General features: G+C 32.7%; 1 protein-coding gene and 1 long non-coding RNA gene across 2 annotated transcripts; both read right to left on the bottom strand.

Moving 5' to 3' along the window:
• Positions 1-958: 958 nt before the first annotated feature.
• On the bottom strand, positions 959-12,126 carry LOC145319552 (beta-1,4-glucuronyltransferase 1-like). Its single transcript, XM_080161759.1, has 15 exons — positions 12,065-12,126; positions 11,782-11,858; positions 10,891-10,963; positions 10,308-10,379; positions 9,866-9,961; positions 8,745-8,815; positions 8,405-8,470; positions 7,663-7,752; positions 7,297-7,333; positions 7,160-7,210; positions 3,605-3,696; positions 3,084-3,190; positions 2,408-2,460; positions 1,768-1,851; positions 959-1,149 (listed from the first exon to the last, which is right to left on the bottom strand). The coding sequence occupies exons 1-15, from the start codon at positions 12,065-12,067 to the stop codon at positions 1,006-1,008; spliced, it is 1,116 nt and encodes a 371-aa protein (XP_080017885.1). The 5' UTR covers positions 12,068-12,126; the 3' UTR covers positions 959-1,005.
• A 444-nt stretch (positions 12,127-12,570) lies between these two features.
• Positions 12,571-14,986, bottom strand: LOC145319568 (uncharacterized). The gene is made up of 4 exons (XR_013879950.1): positions 14,877-14,986; positions 13,948-13,987; positions 12,925-12,978; positions 12,571-12,624 (listed from the first exon to the last, which is right to left on the bottom strand). It is a non-coding gene; the product is annotated as an uncharacterized LOC145319568 (long non-coding RNA).
• Between the last annotated feature and the right edge of the window lie 300 nt (positions 14,987-15,286).

Below are 15,286 nucleotides of genomic sequence, written 5' to 3'. Positions count from 1 at the left end.
GTTTTATCATCTTGAATATTTTTTTCAGATACATCAATTTTTTGATTCTTACATTTTCAAGACAAATTATAAAGATAATTTTTTCCTTAAAAGGGGGGGGGGGTAAAATGTGGTGACTCGGGCCACGACATACCAGCAATTTTATTTTGGATGCTACACCCTTAGTTTTAGAGATAATTGGGTAAAATCTTTTGGGCTGGGTCACTAATAACCCTAAGTTTTGGTATCTTTCAAAAAACGGCGGCGGGACCGCCGTTCCCACCGCCAGCCGCCGTTTTCCGCCGCCACCAAAAAATTTTTTTTTTGTATTTCTGGCCGAATTAGGCAATTTGGAATCAAAAAAGATTTTGTTCCAATATCTTCAAAAGCACAGGGGAAGTACTGAATTTAAGATATACCTTGATAAACGAGAATAAAGTTCCCCCACGGGGGTGCTTGTAAGGGGAAAATTTTTTGAAAAAAATAACATGGTCTCAAATGATTCCAAATTGCCTAATTCGGCGAGAAATGCAATAAAAAAATTGTTTTGGTGGCGGCGGAAAACGGCGGCGGTCCCGCCGCCGTTTTTTTTTTTAAAGATACCAAAACTTGGGGTTATTAGTGACCCAGCCCAAAAGATTTTACCCAATTATCTCTAAAACTAAGGGTGTAGCATCCAAAATAAAATTGCTGGTATGTCGTGGCCCGAGTCACCACATTTTACCCCCCCCCCCCCCTTTATTTATAAATGTTAGTAGATAATTCTGTGTGGGAGGGGGGGGGGGGTCATGTCATTCTCCTACCTTTCCTTCTCTGATTAACTCGCCACCATGTAAAGAAAAGCTTCATTTTTAATATGCAAAAATTTTGAATTTTATAATTTGCTCTATTTTTTAGTGTAACTGTAGTCTGATATTTCGAGAAAACGTACCTAATATTTTTTTATTTTTCAAGAAGGAAAAAGTAATTCCATAGAATATTTATTTTACGAGTTATTTATTTCTTAAGAAATGTTTACATTAATTTTTATCTTTTGTTTTTCTTAGATTTGGACGTTGATGCAACTTCTTTTATTTCCACAGTATGATATCTGGCTTTTACTTCATTCTTAAACTTTCTGAAGATTTTGCTGTTTTCATTGTTTTGCTTGACCCGCCAGTACGGCTTTTTCTAGAAAAAATTTATATTATTCTTTTAATTTATAAGAAGACTATAGGTTAAGGTGTTTTCACACAAAGTTTTGTCTAGCAATGAACATTTCCCCCCCCCCCCTTATCTTATAAATAAAAAGAAAAATAGAGTTTATTATTTTATTTCTATTTTTTATACCTTCGGTGTCCTAATCATTTATTACCAAATACAACCTAACCTAAAGTACCTAATAAACAAACAAACTTACCCCCCCCCCCCCCTACCTTATTTTTTATTTATTTAAAAAAAATGGGATATTGGTTAGTTCTGCTTAACAAGGCCGGACCATAACTACTCCCCCTACTAATTTTAGAATAACTTTTCCAGTATGGCTTCGAAACCTATATCCGGGTGGATAAGAACCGGATCTCAACCACACTGAAAAATTTATGTAATGCACGCATTATATCCAGTTTGCTACGAATAAAAAAATGTTCAATCAACACTGGTTTTAAATTTATAAATGTTCATTTTTATATCCATGAAAGTTGTTTACAATACGATTCGATAAATAACTAATATATAGCCCCTGCGGAACTCTCCTGAACCGTAGCTTAAAAAAATGGAAGAACGAAAAGGATAACGAATGCTTCTTACCTTACTTATCTTAATTCCTAAATGTACAAGGTAGACAGGACTGAGAACTTTAAAGCTCCATCCCCCAACAGACAACTCGTAGGTCTAGAAAAAAACTCCATCGTTATGTCAGTACAATCCCTAGCTTCCAGGTGCTTTGTATTCGAAGGGGGCAAATAATTTACACAAAACCTTTGTAAGTTTGATTTTTATATAAAAGTAACAGGATGTCTGGTTGTACCAAAGGATTATGCTAACCGTTGAACCTTTTTGATCTAGTTTACAATGTTAGTAGCTTTTCATAGGTCCTGGGAAGGTTTAAAAACTATTTTGGGGGAGTGACCACAACCAATTCAAGAGAAAGAGCCTATAGGGGCGTAACCGATAGAATAGCAATTAACAAGCATAAAATTTTACACACTCAGGGAGGGAGGGGGCAATGGAATGTTAATGACATGGGCACCCTGCATTTTATTACCACGTTATTGTCAAAGCTTATCCCTCACGACACCTGAATTTACTACAAAATAATTAGCTTGCCCTTGCTACGCTTCTTATTGACATACTTGTTCTCATTTTATTAAGAAAAATCTAAATTTATAATATTACTTTATTGTGGCAGTTTCAGAGATTTTTAGTTTCTAACTTTGTTTTAAAATACCTGTGTATTTCTTGTGAAACCATAACCAAGAAATCTTTCTTCATATTTTGGCACTAAATAGGTTAAATTTTATTAGTTGCTCTATCATTTAAATTTCTTCTGTCATTCTTGTATTGCTCTTGGGCACATCAAATTCTATGCTTTGTTTCAGAGCTGATTACATATATATATTATATGTGTATGACTGAAACTTCTAGTAAAGATTTTTATGGCAAATATCTACTCTAAGCTAGGAAAAATAAGGGATAAGCCTATGGCCGGTAACTTGATTTACATGATGATACACAAAATTACCCCTTCCGTAGATTAAAATTAGTGGTTTAGAGTTAGACGTTTGGATACTTAACATCATGAACCAACCAATCAAAATTCACTAAAGTCCACAAAGTTGTTAAGTTAACGAATAAGAAAACGTTATGATAGGATTTTGGGGACTAGTGTAATAAACAGTTCATTGTCTTCTCTCTCTGACTCTAAAAAGAAGATGATGTCTGTTTGTCTCTCCATGATTTTTGTGTACTTTGCTAGTCCTTTATGGTTCTTACAAAACCAATGGAAATTTATAAAAGTACCCGAAGTTTTTTGAGCTTTCGAATAAAATAACGCTGATATAAAACTTTGGGTACCAGTATAATTTAGAGTCCAATGTGCCGTCCCTCCCTGCATGGTATGGTACCTGAGTTTAGAGAAAGGTAGAATGGTTCATAGAGAAATTCAAATTCAGCTGTATGGATTATTTCTACAGATGTTGAGTTAGAGTTCTTGCGTAAGCTTTCCTCAAATCTGAAATTTTATTTTTTTATGTTGGAATATTTGTGATTGTTGGTTCTGCTGTATTGTAGATATAAAAGAGTTGTCTGATTTTCATAAAACTGGACATTAAAATGGTTTACCATGATCTTAAACGCTAAGCAACTTATTCATCGTAGCCGAAAAGACCTGTAATTACTTTTTGTACAAGTCTCAAATATTTTCAGCAACTTCAGACTTGATTAAAAGTAAGATATTATTGTATTTTTTTGGTGGAAAAATATGATATTGTACTCATGTCAATTTTTCAACAACACTTAGTTTTTAAACCCCCCAATTCTCAACATGACACCTTCTGAGAGAAGGATTTTTAAAGTTATATGTTTAGAATGATCCAGTTCAGCTTATTAATCAAACTTGTTGACAAGTTGACGCCATATTACTTACAGGGTAAAATTAGTAGCATGCTGGCAAGATTTATTGATAACATGATGGAATGGTTGAGCTCGTTGCTGCTTCAGTAGAAATAATAGTTGATCCTGGAAAAAGATGAAAGTTAGTTCCTCACTGTCTGCGTAATTCTCACACTACTCAAACTCAATTCTAAACAAGATTTCAAATGATTTCTATATCAACTGCACTAAAATTTTGTAAATATTATGATTTAAGTTTACTATTTCCGCTTGCAAAAGAAACTTTTTCTTTAATTAAGGTACAGACTGGCCAGAGTGTACGTTTTGTACGTTACGCATCGAAGCTGTGTACGTTCTGGACGTTATTTTGATATGTGTACGTAACGTATTTTGAAATTTGTATTTTTGTACGTTTTACGTTTTTTTAAAAATAATAAGAATCAAATATTAGCAGAAAAGTAATTTGTATGTTTTGTACGAAATTTTTTGCAAAAACAATAGGTGTATTATTTAAATAAATTCAATAATATCTTCAATTTTCATAGAACAAAAATATGTATGTAAATTATGCATATATGTTATTAGAACTTACAGTTTAAATTTATGGATTTGAAATATATGTCCTATAGATATAGTTTAAACTATTGAACAGAAAGAGATATGCAGTTGACTAAATTCAAGTTTAAATGCATTTCATGCTACTACCCCTTTAATAGATTTTACGATAATTTTTTTCAAATTCTTTATATACTTGGGTAAATTTTCCGAGATATCATATAGTGCACAGTGTAGGATTAAGAAGTCTTATTTTTTGGTATCTTAAGTTTTTAAAGAATAAGAATAAAATATAAGTATAAAAGTATTTGTGTATTTATTTGTATTTATTTGTACAAAAAGTATTACAAAAATAGTATATTATCTATAATGCAAAGTAGAATGATGTCTGTCTGTCTGCTTGTCCGTCTGTATATCAGAAGCTTAATATCTCAGTAACCACTGAACCTATTGTGCTCTACTTTTCTTGGAATATACCTAATTGTCCTGTGATGGTTTTTGCTATTTTCTTTGGGGGAGGGACACTTAAAGCTTTTTACTTTCTACTAGGATTAGAGGCTTCGTATCCCTCTTTTATAGAATCGTTTGTTGGAAATTTGTCAAAAAAAAATATAAAAAAAGATTGTGATTATTTTTTTCATTTAGGCTTCGCCCCAGGGTGCGGTGGGGGTTCCCCCACCCCGCTGATTTGCATTAGTTTACAAAAATAAATTGAGGGGTGGTTGATTTTTTTTTTGGGGGGGGGGTGGGTTTCCCACACTCTAAGAAAATAGCCTAAAACTACCACAGGACTAGTAGATATATTCCCTGAAGATTAGAATTTAGAACCCAATCTGTTCAGCGGTTACCAAGATCTTAAGCTTTAGACAGACAGGCATTGATTTACATTGTATTAAAGACTAGTATTTTCTGAGATCTTTAGCAATAGACAAAATAACCCTATATCCTATTATATGTTTATCCTATAAATCCTTTTTTTTCTGTAACAAAGAATCTCGCTAACTGCTGAACCGACATGATCTTTGTGAGGTTGTAGGCTATTTTCTCTGTCCTTCCATATCCCTTCAAGAACCTGTATTCAAAATGGTAGAAAAATAGCCTAAAACCATCTCGGTAACTGTGTGAAGTAGTTATGAAAATCTTAAGCATCAGACAAAAAACTTACTACTTTATTTAATAGAATATACTTAGTACGTAATAACAGGATGTATGTCTCTGTCAGTTTATTTGTACCGAAGGGTCTCGCTAACCGCTAAACCGATATGGTTCTCTTTTACAGGGTAGCTTCTCATAGGTCCTGGGAGAGGGTACAACCACCCTCCCAAGAGAAACTACTCTTAGAAAAAAATCACAACCCTTCCCCTATTTTTTCTTTCTTTTTAAAATTGAAATCAGAAATGGGGGTGGTCTACTCCCCCTTCCCTCACTAAAAAAATTATTAGCGAAGCTACTCTATAATCACTTTGTCAGTCCGTTATGCTATCGGAGAAACGTGATTTTCTCGGCTCCTGTTTTTTGATTAAATAAGTTCACATTCTACATATTTTCATTGAGATTTGCCTTTTGGTTGGGTGCTAGATCTATTCCTAGATTTTCTTTTTTTCATGGTTTTCTCGACTTCTATTCAAGATAGACGGCTGAAATTTTCAGGGAATAAATAAATTCACATTCTACATATTTTCAAAAAGTTTCTTTAAGGTTTGTCTATTTGTTGCAGTGCTAGATCGATTCCTAGATGTATAGGTTTTTGTGATTTTCACAACTCATATTCCTGATAGACGGTTGTAATTTTCAGGGATTGTATTAGTTTTCATTCTTAATACTTCCACTAAATTTCATTGAGATTTGCTTATTGGTTTGGGGGCTGAATTTATTCCTAGATTTTCACGTTATTATATATTTTTAAAAGGTTTTGTGATTTATTTAAATAAGTTAAATGCTTATTTTTTACGACACTACTCTATAGTTTATAGCTTCGCTACTTAAGGATGTTGTCATCCTTGTTTTTTACTTTTTATTTTTAAATAAAAAAATGGGTTTTTGAATTCAACTCCCCCCCCCCTAATCAAGTTCCTCTAGAGGCCTCTAAGGGCGTAGTCGCTGGTCCTTATAATAGGATATACTTTGTACATAATAAAAGAATGTCTGTTTGTTTGAACCAAAGAATCTCGCTAACCACGGAACCGATATGGTTCTCCTTAACAGGATAGCTTCTCATAGGTTTTTGGAAGTTTTATAACTATTTTGGGGAAGAGTGTCACCATCCACCCTCCCAAGAGAAATTGACTTTAGAAAAAAAAACTACCTCCTCCCCCCAAAAATGAATTTTAATTGCGATTTTAAGTTAATTTTTTTCCAGATGTCTATAAATAACTTTTGAGCTTCGCTACTTATGTATGTTGTCATCCATGTTTTTTTTATTGAATTCAACTCTCCCCTCCTCAAGTGCCCCTAGAGGCCTTTAGGAGCGTAGACGCTAGTTCTTTTGAATAGAGTAATAGGATATCTTGTGTCTGTCAGTTCGCTATGGTTCTCCGTTACAGGTAGCTGCTAGTAGACTTAAATGTATTGATAATAGGTAACTAGGAAATTATTTAACTTATTTTTATTAGGAATGTACGATTTTTGTACGTTTTTTTACTTTTTTTATGTACGTAACGTATTTTTTTTGTGTACGTTATGTACGTTTTTTATTTTCAAAATTGGCTGGCCAGTCTGAAGGTATGTACGCTCGTCCGTACTTAATGGTTAGCTCTAATCGTTTATTTTTTGTATATAAAAATAGTTTTACTGTCTCTCTTCAGCCTGATAATCTATAATCCCTGAACCGACATGGTTCTCCTTTACAGTGAATCTTATTACAGGTCCAGGGAAGGTTAAACAAATTGTGGGGGGAGGGGGGCTGGGTACCTATACCCTCTCATCTCCCATGGTATCTCTCTAACGCTGAATTGATATGGTTCTCCTTCACAGGAAAAATACCCCCAGATGATAATTTATATTTTAAAGAAGATCGACTTTTTAATTTGCTCACCTTATTTTTAGGTATTCTTTCAACTTCATAAGCAGCTAATGTAAAAACACACTGATAAAAAATATAATATTTAGATAAGGATTAACCTTTAAAGTATGAAATAAGTTTAAATGAGAAAGAATATGCAATTAATTAACCTTTTTACATTTTGCCTCGTCTGTTTTGACAAAATCACTACAAATATAAAAAATATTTATTTATCTTTCAACAGCTTTGTGTATTGAGGGTAGCGAAGCTACTTTATAATACAGTTTGTATGTCAATCAGTCCGTAACGTTATTGGGAAATGTGATTTTCTCAGATGCTACTTAAGAAAGATTGCTGAAATTTTCAGTCAAGATTCTCATGATCTGTGCGAATCTAGTCAATACTTTTTTGTCCAACTGTCTGTCGTTCATGCTTTAAAAGACAAAAATATTCGTGATTTCTTTGATTTGTTTGCATAATCTTAGTGCTTCTCTAGTTATGGATGTTTTCATCCTTGTTTATGGTGTTTTGAATACCTCAATTGTTGAGTGGCCCCTGGTGAGAGAATAATATCCACGTCTAGAGACATCGTATAGGCCGTCAGACTTGTTTCCCTGGCTAAATTCCTACAATTATTTTTATTATAATAATATTAGACTGGTCTATTATTAAAACGGCAAAATCTTCTATGTATATTAAACAAAAACAGTTATTGCAGTATGGCCACGAATCCGTCTTATTTTTATGGAATAACTAGGCCCGTGAGGGGGGGGGGCTAATCCGGTAATTTTTCGGTTTTTTTTGAAAAAAATACCCTTAAAATTCATCTCATAAAATGTTATACTTTTTTGTAGGCAATTTGATAACGAACAAATTTGCTTTGAGGTTTTTTTCTGTCATTTGAAAATAACATGGAGATAAAGGTCATTTTATGAAGATAGGTCGAAAATTACCGGATTAACCATTTCTGGTTATTGCAAGATAACAAGAACTTAAATGAACAATATCACATCCCATGTTTGATCATTTTTTAAAATTCGACTGAACATATTTGTATGTTATAAATGAATTAATAGTTATTTCTCGCATCGTATTATAAACGGCTTTCCGCGGATATAAAATTTACAATTATGAGTTTAAAAATAGTTTTTTTAGCCCCGAGGCACCGGCTAAAAAAACTGGTTTTAATCTTATGATTGTACATTTTTATATTCGTAGAAAGCTGGATATAATACGATGCTATCCACCGGATTTGAATGAATAGAGAAAATTGTTTACCTTAAATGATTCTGTGGATATTTATATTTATCTCTCCATTTCTTATATAAAGGTGTAAACACTTTTCTAAAAAAAAAGTTAAAATGCGTATCTTTAAGTAGTGCAGTTTCTCTAATAGTAATGGCTGTCCGTCCGTCTGGGTTGCTTATATAACAGATTCATTACAGTCCGGTACAGTTTCATAGTTCAATTTTCATTATAGGTAGCTACAGAGAATTATTGTATTACATTTTAATGTTCTTAGCGTAAATTATACATTCCTTCATATGAATTTTGCTACACTTTTACTATTTTTTTAATATAGATTTCTTTAAAAAATAATATTCAATATTGTGCTTACTTTTGTAATGCTTCTACAAGTGGTTTTGGATTGGCACAGTCAGACAAATAACTTTTAACAACACTAAAATCCTAAAAATAAAAAAATACTTAAATTATTGTCATTTTTAAAACATATTCTAAATATATGCTTTTGATATCTAAATCCCTCCAATGTCTACTTAACCCTTTAAAAGAACTTTTCGCAATAAAAATAAAATAACTTTTTTTCAAAATCTAATCTGAAACTATGTTCTCTGTTCAATTTTAGTCCTATTTAATATTTTTTAGAGTATCATGATCGAAGCCCATTTTGACCTCCAATAACCTTTCGTAATTGCCTGTGGAATTTTTGCTTATATTTTTGCGGCTCTTTCTGCTGACACTGCGATACGCCATGGGAGTAAGAAAGGTGACAATGGATCGAATATTCAATCTTTAGGAGTCTCGGTCTTTGGGTCAGGGGCGTCCAAGCTTTTTTATTTAAGGGGGGGGTTATTTTTTTTTTGTGGGGGGGTAACATGGCGCGCGAAGCGCGCCACAAATTTCCCACCCCCCCTAAATTTTTACCCCGGGAGTAAAATCCCCACTTTACCCGCCCCCTTGGACGTCCTTGCTTTGGGTACTGCCTTAAAGGGAATGTGCAAGAATTTAGCAGGTTCTGACTGACCTTGGGTACTACCGCATCATTGCCGCTAACTCGCTAAGTTTTGAATAAAGCACACAAGTATCAATAAACTTAATTTCTAGCAGACAGAAAAATTTGTGATGAGATGGCTTGTTTTAATTTTTTTTTTCTCCAAAAAATATAATTTCATACATTTCATGTAGAAAAAAACTTTATTGTGATATTTGTGTAATAATCAACCTAAAAACCCTTGTTCAGAATGGAGGCGGTGGGGAGTTTGTGAGCTGCGTGTGGTGGCCAATAAAATTATACGATAAATACTAGAAGATTCGCCCCTAGCATCTAGGGGATCGGGAGGGAATTAAATTAGACTAAAACTAACCCAAGACTTAAATTTAAAATAAATCCACGAAGGGACGTATGCTTTACTTGAATGGAGATCTAAAGCTTTCAGTGGGATACGAGATCTTAATGTACAAACAAAAAACCTTACTAAAAAAATAGTTACGTATAACCTTTATAACAGGAGGATGTTCTAATGGATATATAAAACTGAAGGCAGCATTTTCCCGAAGATTTTTATGGCATTCTCGCAAATATTCTATCAGAACCTTTAAAAAATATAAGAATTTGTGTCCTTTTGACTTTAACAAATCGTTAAACAACTAATAAAATTTCTGGAAAGGTTCAAGACTATTTCGTACCAACAATATCCCAAGAGCAATAATAATAGTAAGAATGTTACAAAGAAAATATTAGAAGTTTTTTTTTCACTGCGATTTCGAATCCAACTAATTTTCGCTTTATATAAACAGCATAGATAAAAAAAAATATTTCTCTAAAACGATGTACAATTTAGAATAAAGTATACGCCCGTTTAGGTTTCAATCTATTGGTACATATTTATTGACACCTAAAGTTTCATTCAATTCCCCTTTTAAAATCCATATGTTTTACCTTAATTGCAGAGAATTCAATATCAATGATGAAAATTGCTACTGACATAGGTCCGTCCCAACTTTTAGATAACTACAAATATATACTATATGTCAATCTTCTGTTAAAATTTAATTTATATTGTACTCTTTAATAACACTTTATAATTATAAGCGACTTTTGTTTAAAGCGTAAAAGTCTCTTTTATGAGTTGGGAGGCCGCTGAGTTCAATTCTCAAAAAGTAAAAAATTTATAGTTTTTATACAGTGCCTATAAAAAAAGACTGGCCATTTGTCGATTAAAATGTATACTGGCCTGTCATTGGTCAATTAAAATTTATTGGTAATTTATTTGTGTATTGGCCTGTCATTGGTTTCTTGTATTATATGACGTAATTTTTATAGGCACTATAAAGAGTTTCTTTCATTGGTAATTATGCCGCTATGTCAAATGAATTAATATAATAGTGAATGTCTTGGCCCATAAACGGTATAAAACAATATTCTTATATACTTTAAGATAAAAACCATGCAGTCAATGCTCTCTAGCATCTTCTATTTTGCCTGATTTAAATCTGAAATTGGTTGAAGGTTGAAAACATACCTGTATTATATCAATAAGCCTATCAAATGAGGCTTGAGTTGCTACTGTAATATTGTATCTGTCCCCCAACATTCTAAAGAAAATATCCTTATATAACAGTAACAGTGTGTTTTTACACTAGCAGTCTATGAAGTTGAAAGAATTCCTAAAAAATAAGGTAATGTGAATCCAAGATTAGATTGAAGTTTAACGGAGAAATGCTAAAATGTAATACAAAGTAGAATGATGTCTGTCTGTCTTTTTTGTCTGTCTGTTTGTTTGTAGCGAAGGATCTCGCTTACCGCTGAACCGATCGGGTTCTCCTTAACAGGGTAGCTTCTCATAAGTCCCGGGAAGGTTTATAACTATTTTGGGGGAGGGTACCACCACCCTATCAGGAGAAATCGCCCCTAGAAAAAAATTACCCCTCCCGAAAAGAGACTCCAACGAAACATAAACCAATTATTTCTGTAATTAGATATTTTAAATAAAAAAAAAACATTCAAAGTGCCACTAGAGGCCTCTAGGGGCGTAGCCGCTAGTCTGTAATACAAAGTAGAACGATGTCTGTTTGTTTGTATCGAATGATCTCGATAACCGCTGAACCGATCGGGTTCTCCTTAACAGGGTAGCTTCTCATAGGTCCTGGAAAGGTTTTTAACTATTTTGGTAGAGGGAACCACCACCCTCCCAAGAGAAATCGAATTCAAGTCCCCCCTCCTCAAGTGCCCCTAGAGGCATCTAGGTGTGTAAGCGCTAGTCATAAGAAAAATACGATATTTAATAATTATAAACCTCTTAGCTTCTATATTCACTTCTAGCCTTTTAAAAATATTTTCCAAAGTGGATTATCCTATAACTTGTAGAATAGCTATGCTTCTAAATAAAAGTATCTACAATGAAATATTTTACCTGAAATTTTCACCCACTATAACGTGGTCGAAAATAGCAAATTGGCCAGAAAAATCCCTCCGACCAAGAGAAAAATCCTTAAAAACAAGCAGAATTTTATTTTTAAAATTAATAATTTAGTGAATTTCATGTATATTTAATAGTCTGGTATTGCAAAATTTTATAATTCTTAGTTCCAAATATTGCATTCAAAAAAAAAAAGTTCATGAACTGTCTATACATACATTTTAACTATCAAAGCGTGTACTAAAAGCTTTGATTCCGGAACGGGAAAAGCACCTACCATATTTATAATTTCATTTTTAACTTCTGCAGGCGGTGAAGTTGCTTTTGGTGATATTTTCTGTAACTAAAATTTTATTTAAATTGTTTGAATTATTCTACAGTAAAATATTTTTTTTGTAGCATTTACAATTAAATTACATAAAAAAATATATTTTTAACTTGTTTTGAATTTGACAGCATTTTATATATGTACATAATTATTTTTTTAAATATTATTGCTGCACTGCCTATGAATTTTTTACAAAAACAATTTTGCCTCACTAATAATTTTGCCTTTCTAAGCGACCCTAGTTTTTTTTTAAGAATCCACCTCTAGTGTATTTTATTTGCATAAGTCCTTAAGCCTAATGATATGTTTAATGTTTTGGAATATAAAGATATAAACATTATCATGCTCAAATATTCAACATTATGCTAAGTTTGGCTTATTACAATTATAACTATTTATGCTAGTAAAACATTTGCAAAAAAATTATTCATTTATTGTATGGTTTAAAAAAATAATACCTTTTTTGGTTTTTCTGTAGAAGTTAATACCTTTGGAAGAATTTTGATATTCTAGGCACAGAATTTTTTTTGTTTTATTTGCCATCATTTTCATTAAATATTAATGCTTGAACTAGCGACTATGAACCTAGCTTCTAGGGGAACTGTATTTGTAGTGGAAGAGAGGGGCTATAAAATAGCCATAAACCATCCCAAAACCTAAATCTATAAATATGATAACATAAAACCATCAAAGGACCTTATTTGAAGCTTACCTAAAACAGGTTCAGAATTTATTGAGATCTTAAGCTTCAGACAAAAAACTACTTATATATATAATATGATTGTGCATATAAAATGGATAAAAAATACCTTATTTTCTACTTTTTCTGTGGTAGTTACCACTTTTGGAAGTATTTTGGTATTCTATACAAAGAAAAAAAAGCTTTCAATACGTTGATTTTATACTTCTGTTTATATTTCTGTTATACGTCTGTTAGTACGTCCACAACGTCAGTTCAATTGGGTATAGTGTCTGCAAAATTGCGGGTCATCTTACAGTGTAACATAGAATACTCCAAGCTGTACGCGAAGCTTACCAATCTAATGTTAGCCAAAAGATGCTCACTTCCAATCTTTATGTGCATATGAATCCTAACTTTAGAGAATCAGGGCTCAGAGAGGGAGGGGACATTGGGGTGTTTATTACACTAGTCCCCAAAAGTCTTATGATAACGTTTTCTTATTCGTTGGCTTAACAACCATGGGGACCTTAATTGAATTTGGTTGATAGGTTTTTTTAGTTGGGTGTCCAAACGTTTCAACCACTAATTGCAATATTCAGAAGTGGCAATTTTAAGAATCATAATTATAGATGTACATCAATTTATCGGCAATTGTCTTATCCCTTTAAATACCTGAACAGGGCTACATAATACATTCATACTGTTAGCTCTAATGTATTTTTATGCAAGAAAATTTTATCCTATCGCACTAAAACTACTAATATTAAATAATCAAAAAGGTCAATTTATTTGCGCCCTTTTTGTACAATTTTGATCCTTTATAAGATTTTTATAATTTTACAATATTTGGAGCAAAGTTACTCTACAAATCAATATATTTAAGGTGTCTAAAATAATGTGCTTAATATTATCTTTTTGTTTTAGTTTTGCTTTAATGGATGTTGTTATCATTACTTTGGAGCTTGAATAAATAAATACAGAAATAAGGTAAAACCAGCGAGCGAAATAGATCTAAAATAAAAGATAAAAAGGTCGTCAATTCTACTAAGTGTTGTCCCCCAACGACAGCTTAAAAATCATTCATAGGTTTTGAGATTTTATTTGGAATTGATTTCATTGTTGGTATTGGCTGAAATATATAACTTATCACCTTTAAGAATACAGAATCATCTACCGAATAGCTTGTGTGACTAAATAAAAGATTTTGTTGATACAATTTAGTATCATATTGTTTGATAAAATATTCTTCTAGTTTGATTTCTAATCTGATTAATTTCCGCTGGTTTAAAACCAGTTTTAAACAATACTAAAAACATTTTTATAGTAAAGTTTTGTATGGATTGTCCACGAAAAATAAAATAGAATTCATGAAAAAAATTTTTGTTGACCAAGACGTTCAGCTCCTTGGGCAAAATAAAATAGGCTCTATAATTTTTCATCTTGCTATCCTCAGATAACTGTCGATAATGCCATAGGATAAATATATAGGTTACTAAGGGAAGTTGAGGTTATTGAGGGGGGAGGGGGATGTCTAATCTTTACTTTCAATTTTAGTTTTAAAAGGGGAAAAAGGATGGGATGCTATTTTTTTAAGGGGCGATTTCTCCAAATTTTGTGGAGGCAACCTTCCCCCAAAAAAGTTATAAACCTTTAAGAAGTTTCACTGTAAGGAGGTCCGTATCAGCTCAAAGGATAGCAAGATCCTACGCCTTACACACAATGTCAAGACAGACAAAAATCTTATTACTTTTATATAATAAACTAGCGGCTACGCCCCTAGAGGCCTCTAGTGGCACTTTGAATGTTTTTTTTATTTTAAATTTCTAATTAGAGAAATAATTGGTTTATGTTTTGTTCAAGTCTCTTTTTCGGGAGGGGTATTTTTTTCTAGGGGCGATTTCTCTTGGGAGGGTGGTGGTACCCTCCCCCAAAATAGTTATAAACCTTCCCGGGACCTATGAGAAGCTACCCTGTTAAGGAGAACCCGATCGGTTCAGCGGTTAGCGAGATCCTTCGGTACAAACACACAGACATCCTGTTACTTTAATATAAGGATAAAGGAGATAAGATTAATTATACCTTAAAAACATAACAAATAGAGACCAACAAGTTAGGAAGGATGAAAACAAAAATAGTCTCGCTGAACTCACATACATCTTTAATATTTCTGCATAATAGTTTACTGTTCTGATACTGGATTAGTATTGATTACTTCTATAGTTAAAGTCAGGGATTTTAAGGGATAAGACAAAGAAATATTCATCCAATTATATAAAGTAGTAAGGTTTTTTTTGTCTGTAAGATTTCTACGACGAAGACCAAAATACATAACTTTTGCACTACTTTTGACGTCATATTCTCCATCTCTTTTTTAGGGGTTTTCTTTTCCACTTCTCCTCTCATCTTCCTCATTATATGACGTCACGGGAATCAAAAGTGACACAAAAGTTATGTATTTTGGTCTTCGTCATTTCTACAAATACTGAACC

The sequence above is a fragment of the Acartia tonsa genome, chromosome 5 (assembly GCF_053477335.1).
Source record: "Acartia tonsa isolate MP-2025a chromosome 5, ASM5347733v1, whole genome shotgun sequence".
Taxonomy (NCBI): domain Eukaryota; kingdom Metazoa; phylum Arthropoda; class Copepoda; order Calanoida; family Acartiidae; genus Acartia; species Acartia tonsa.
Note: the sequence above shows the minus strand (reverse complement) of the source record. Positions and strands in the feature narration are given on the sequence as shown.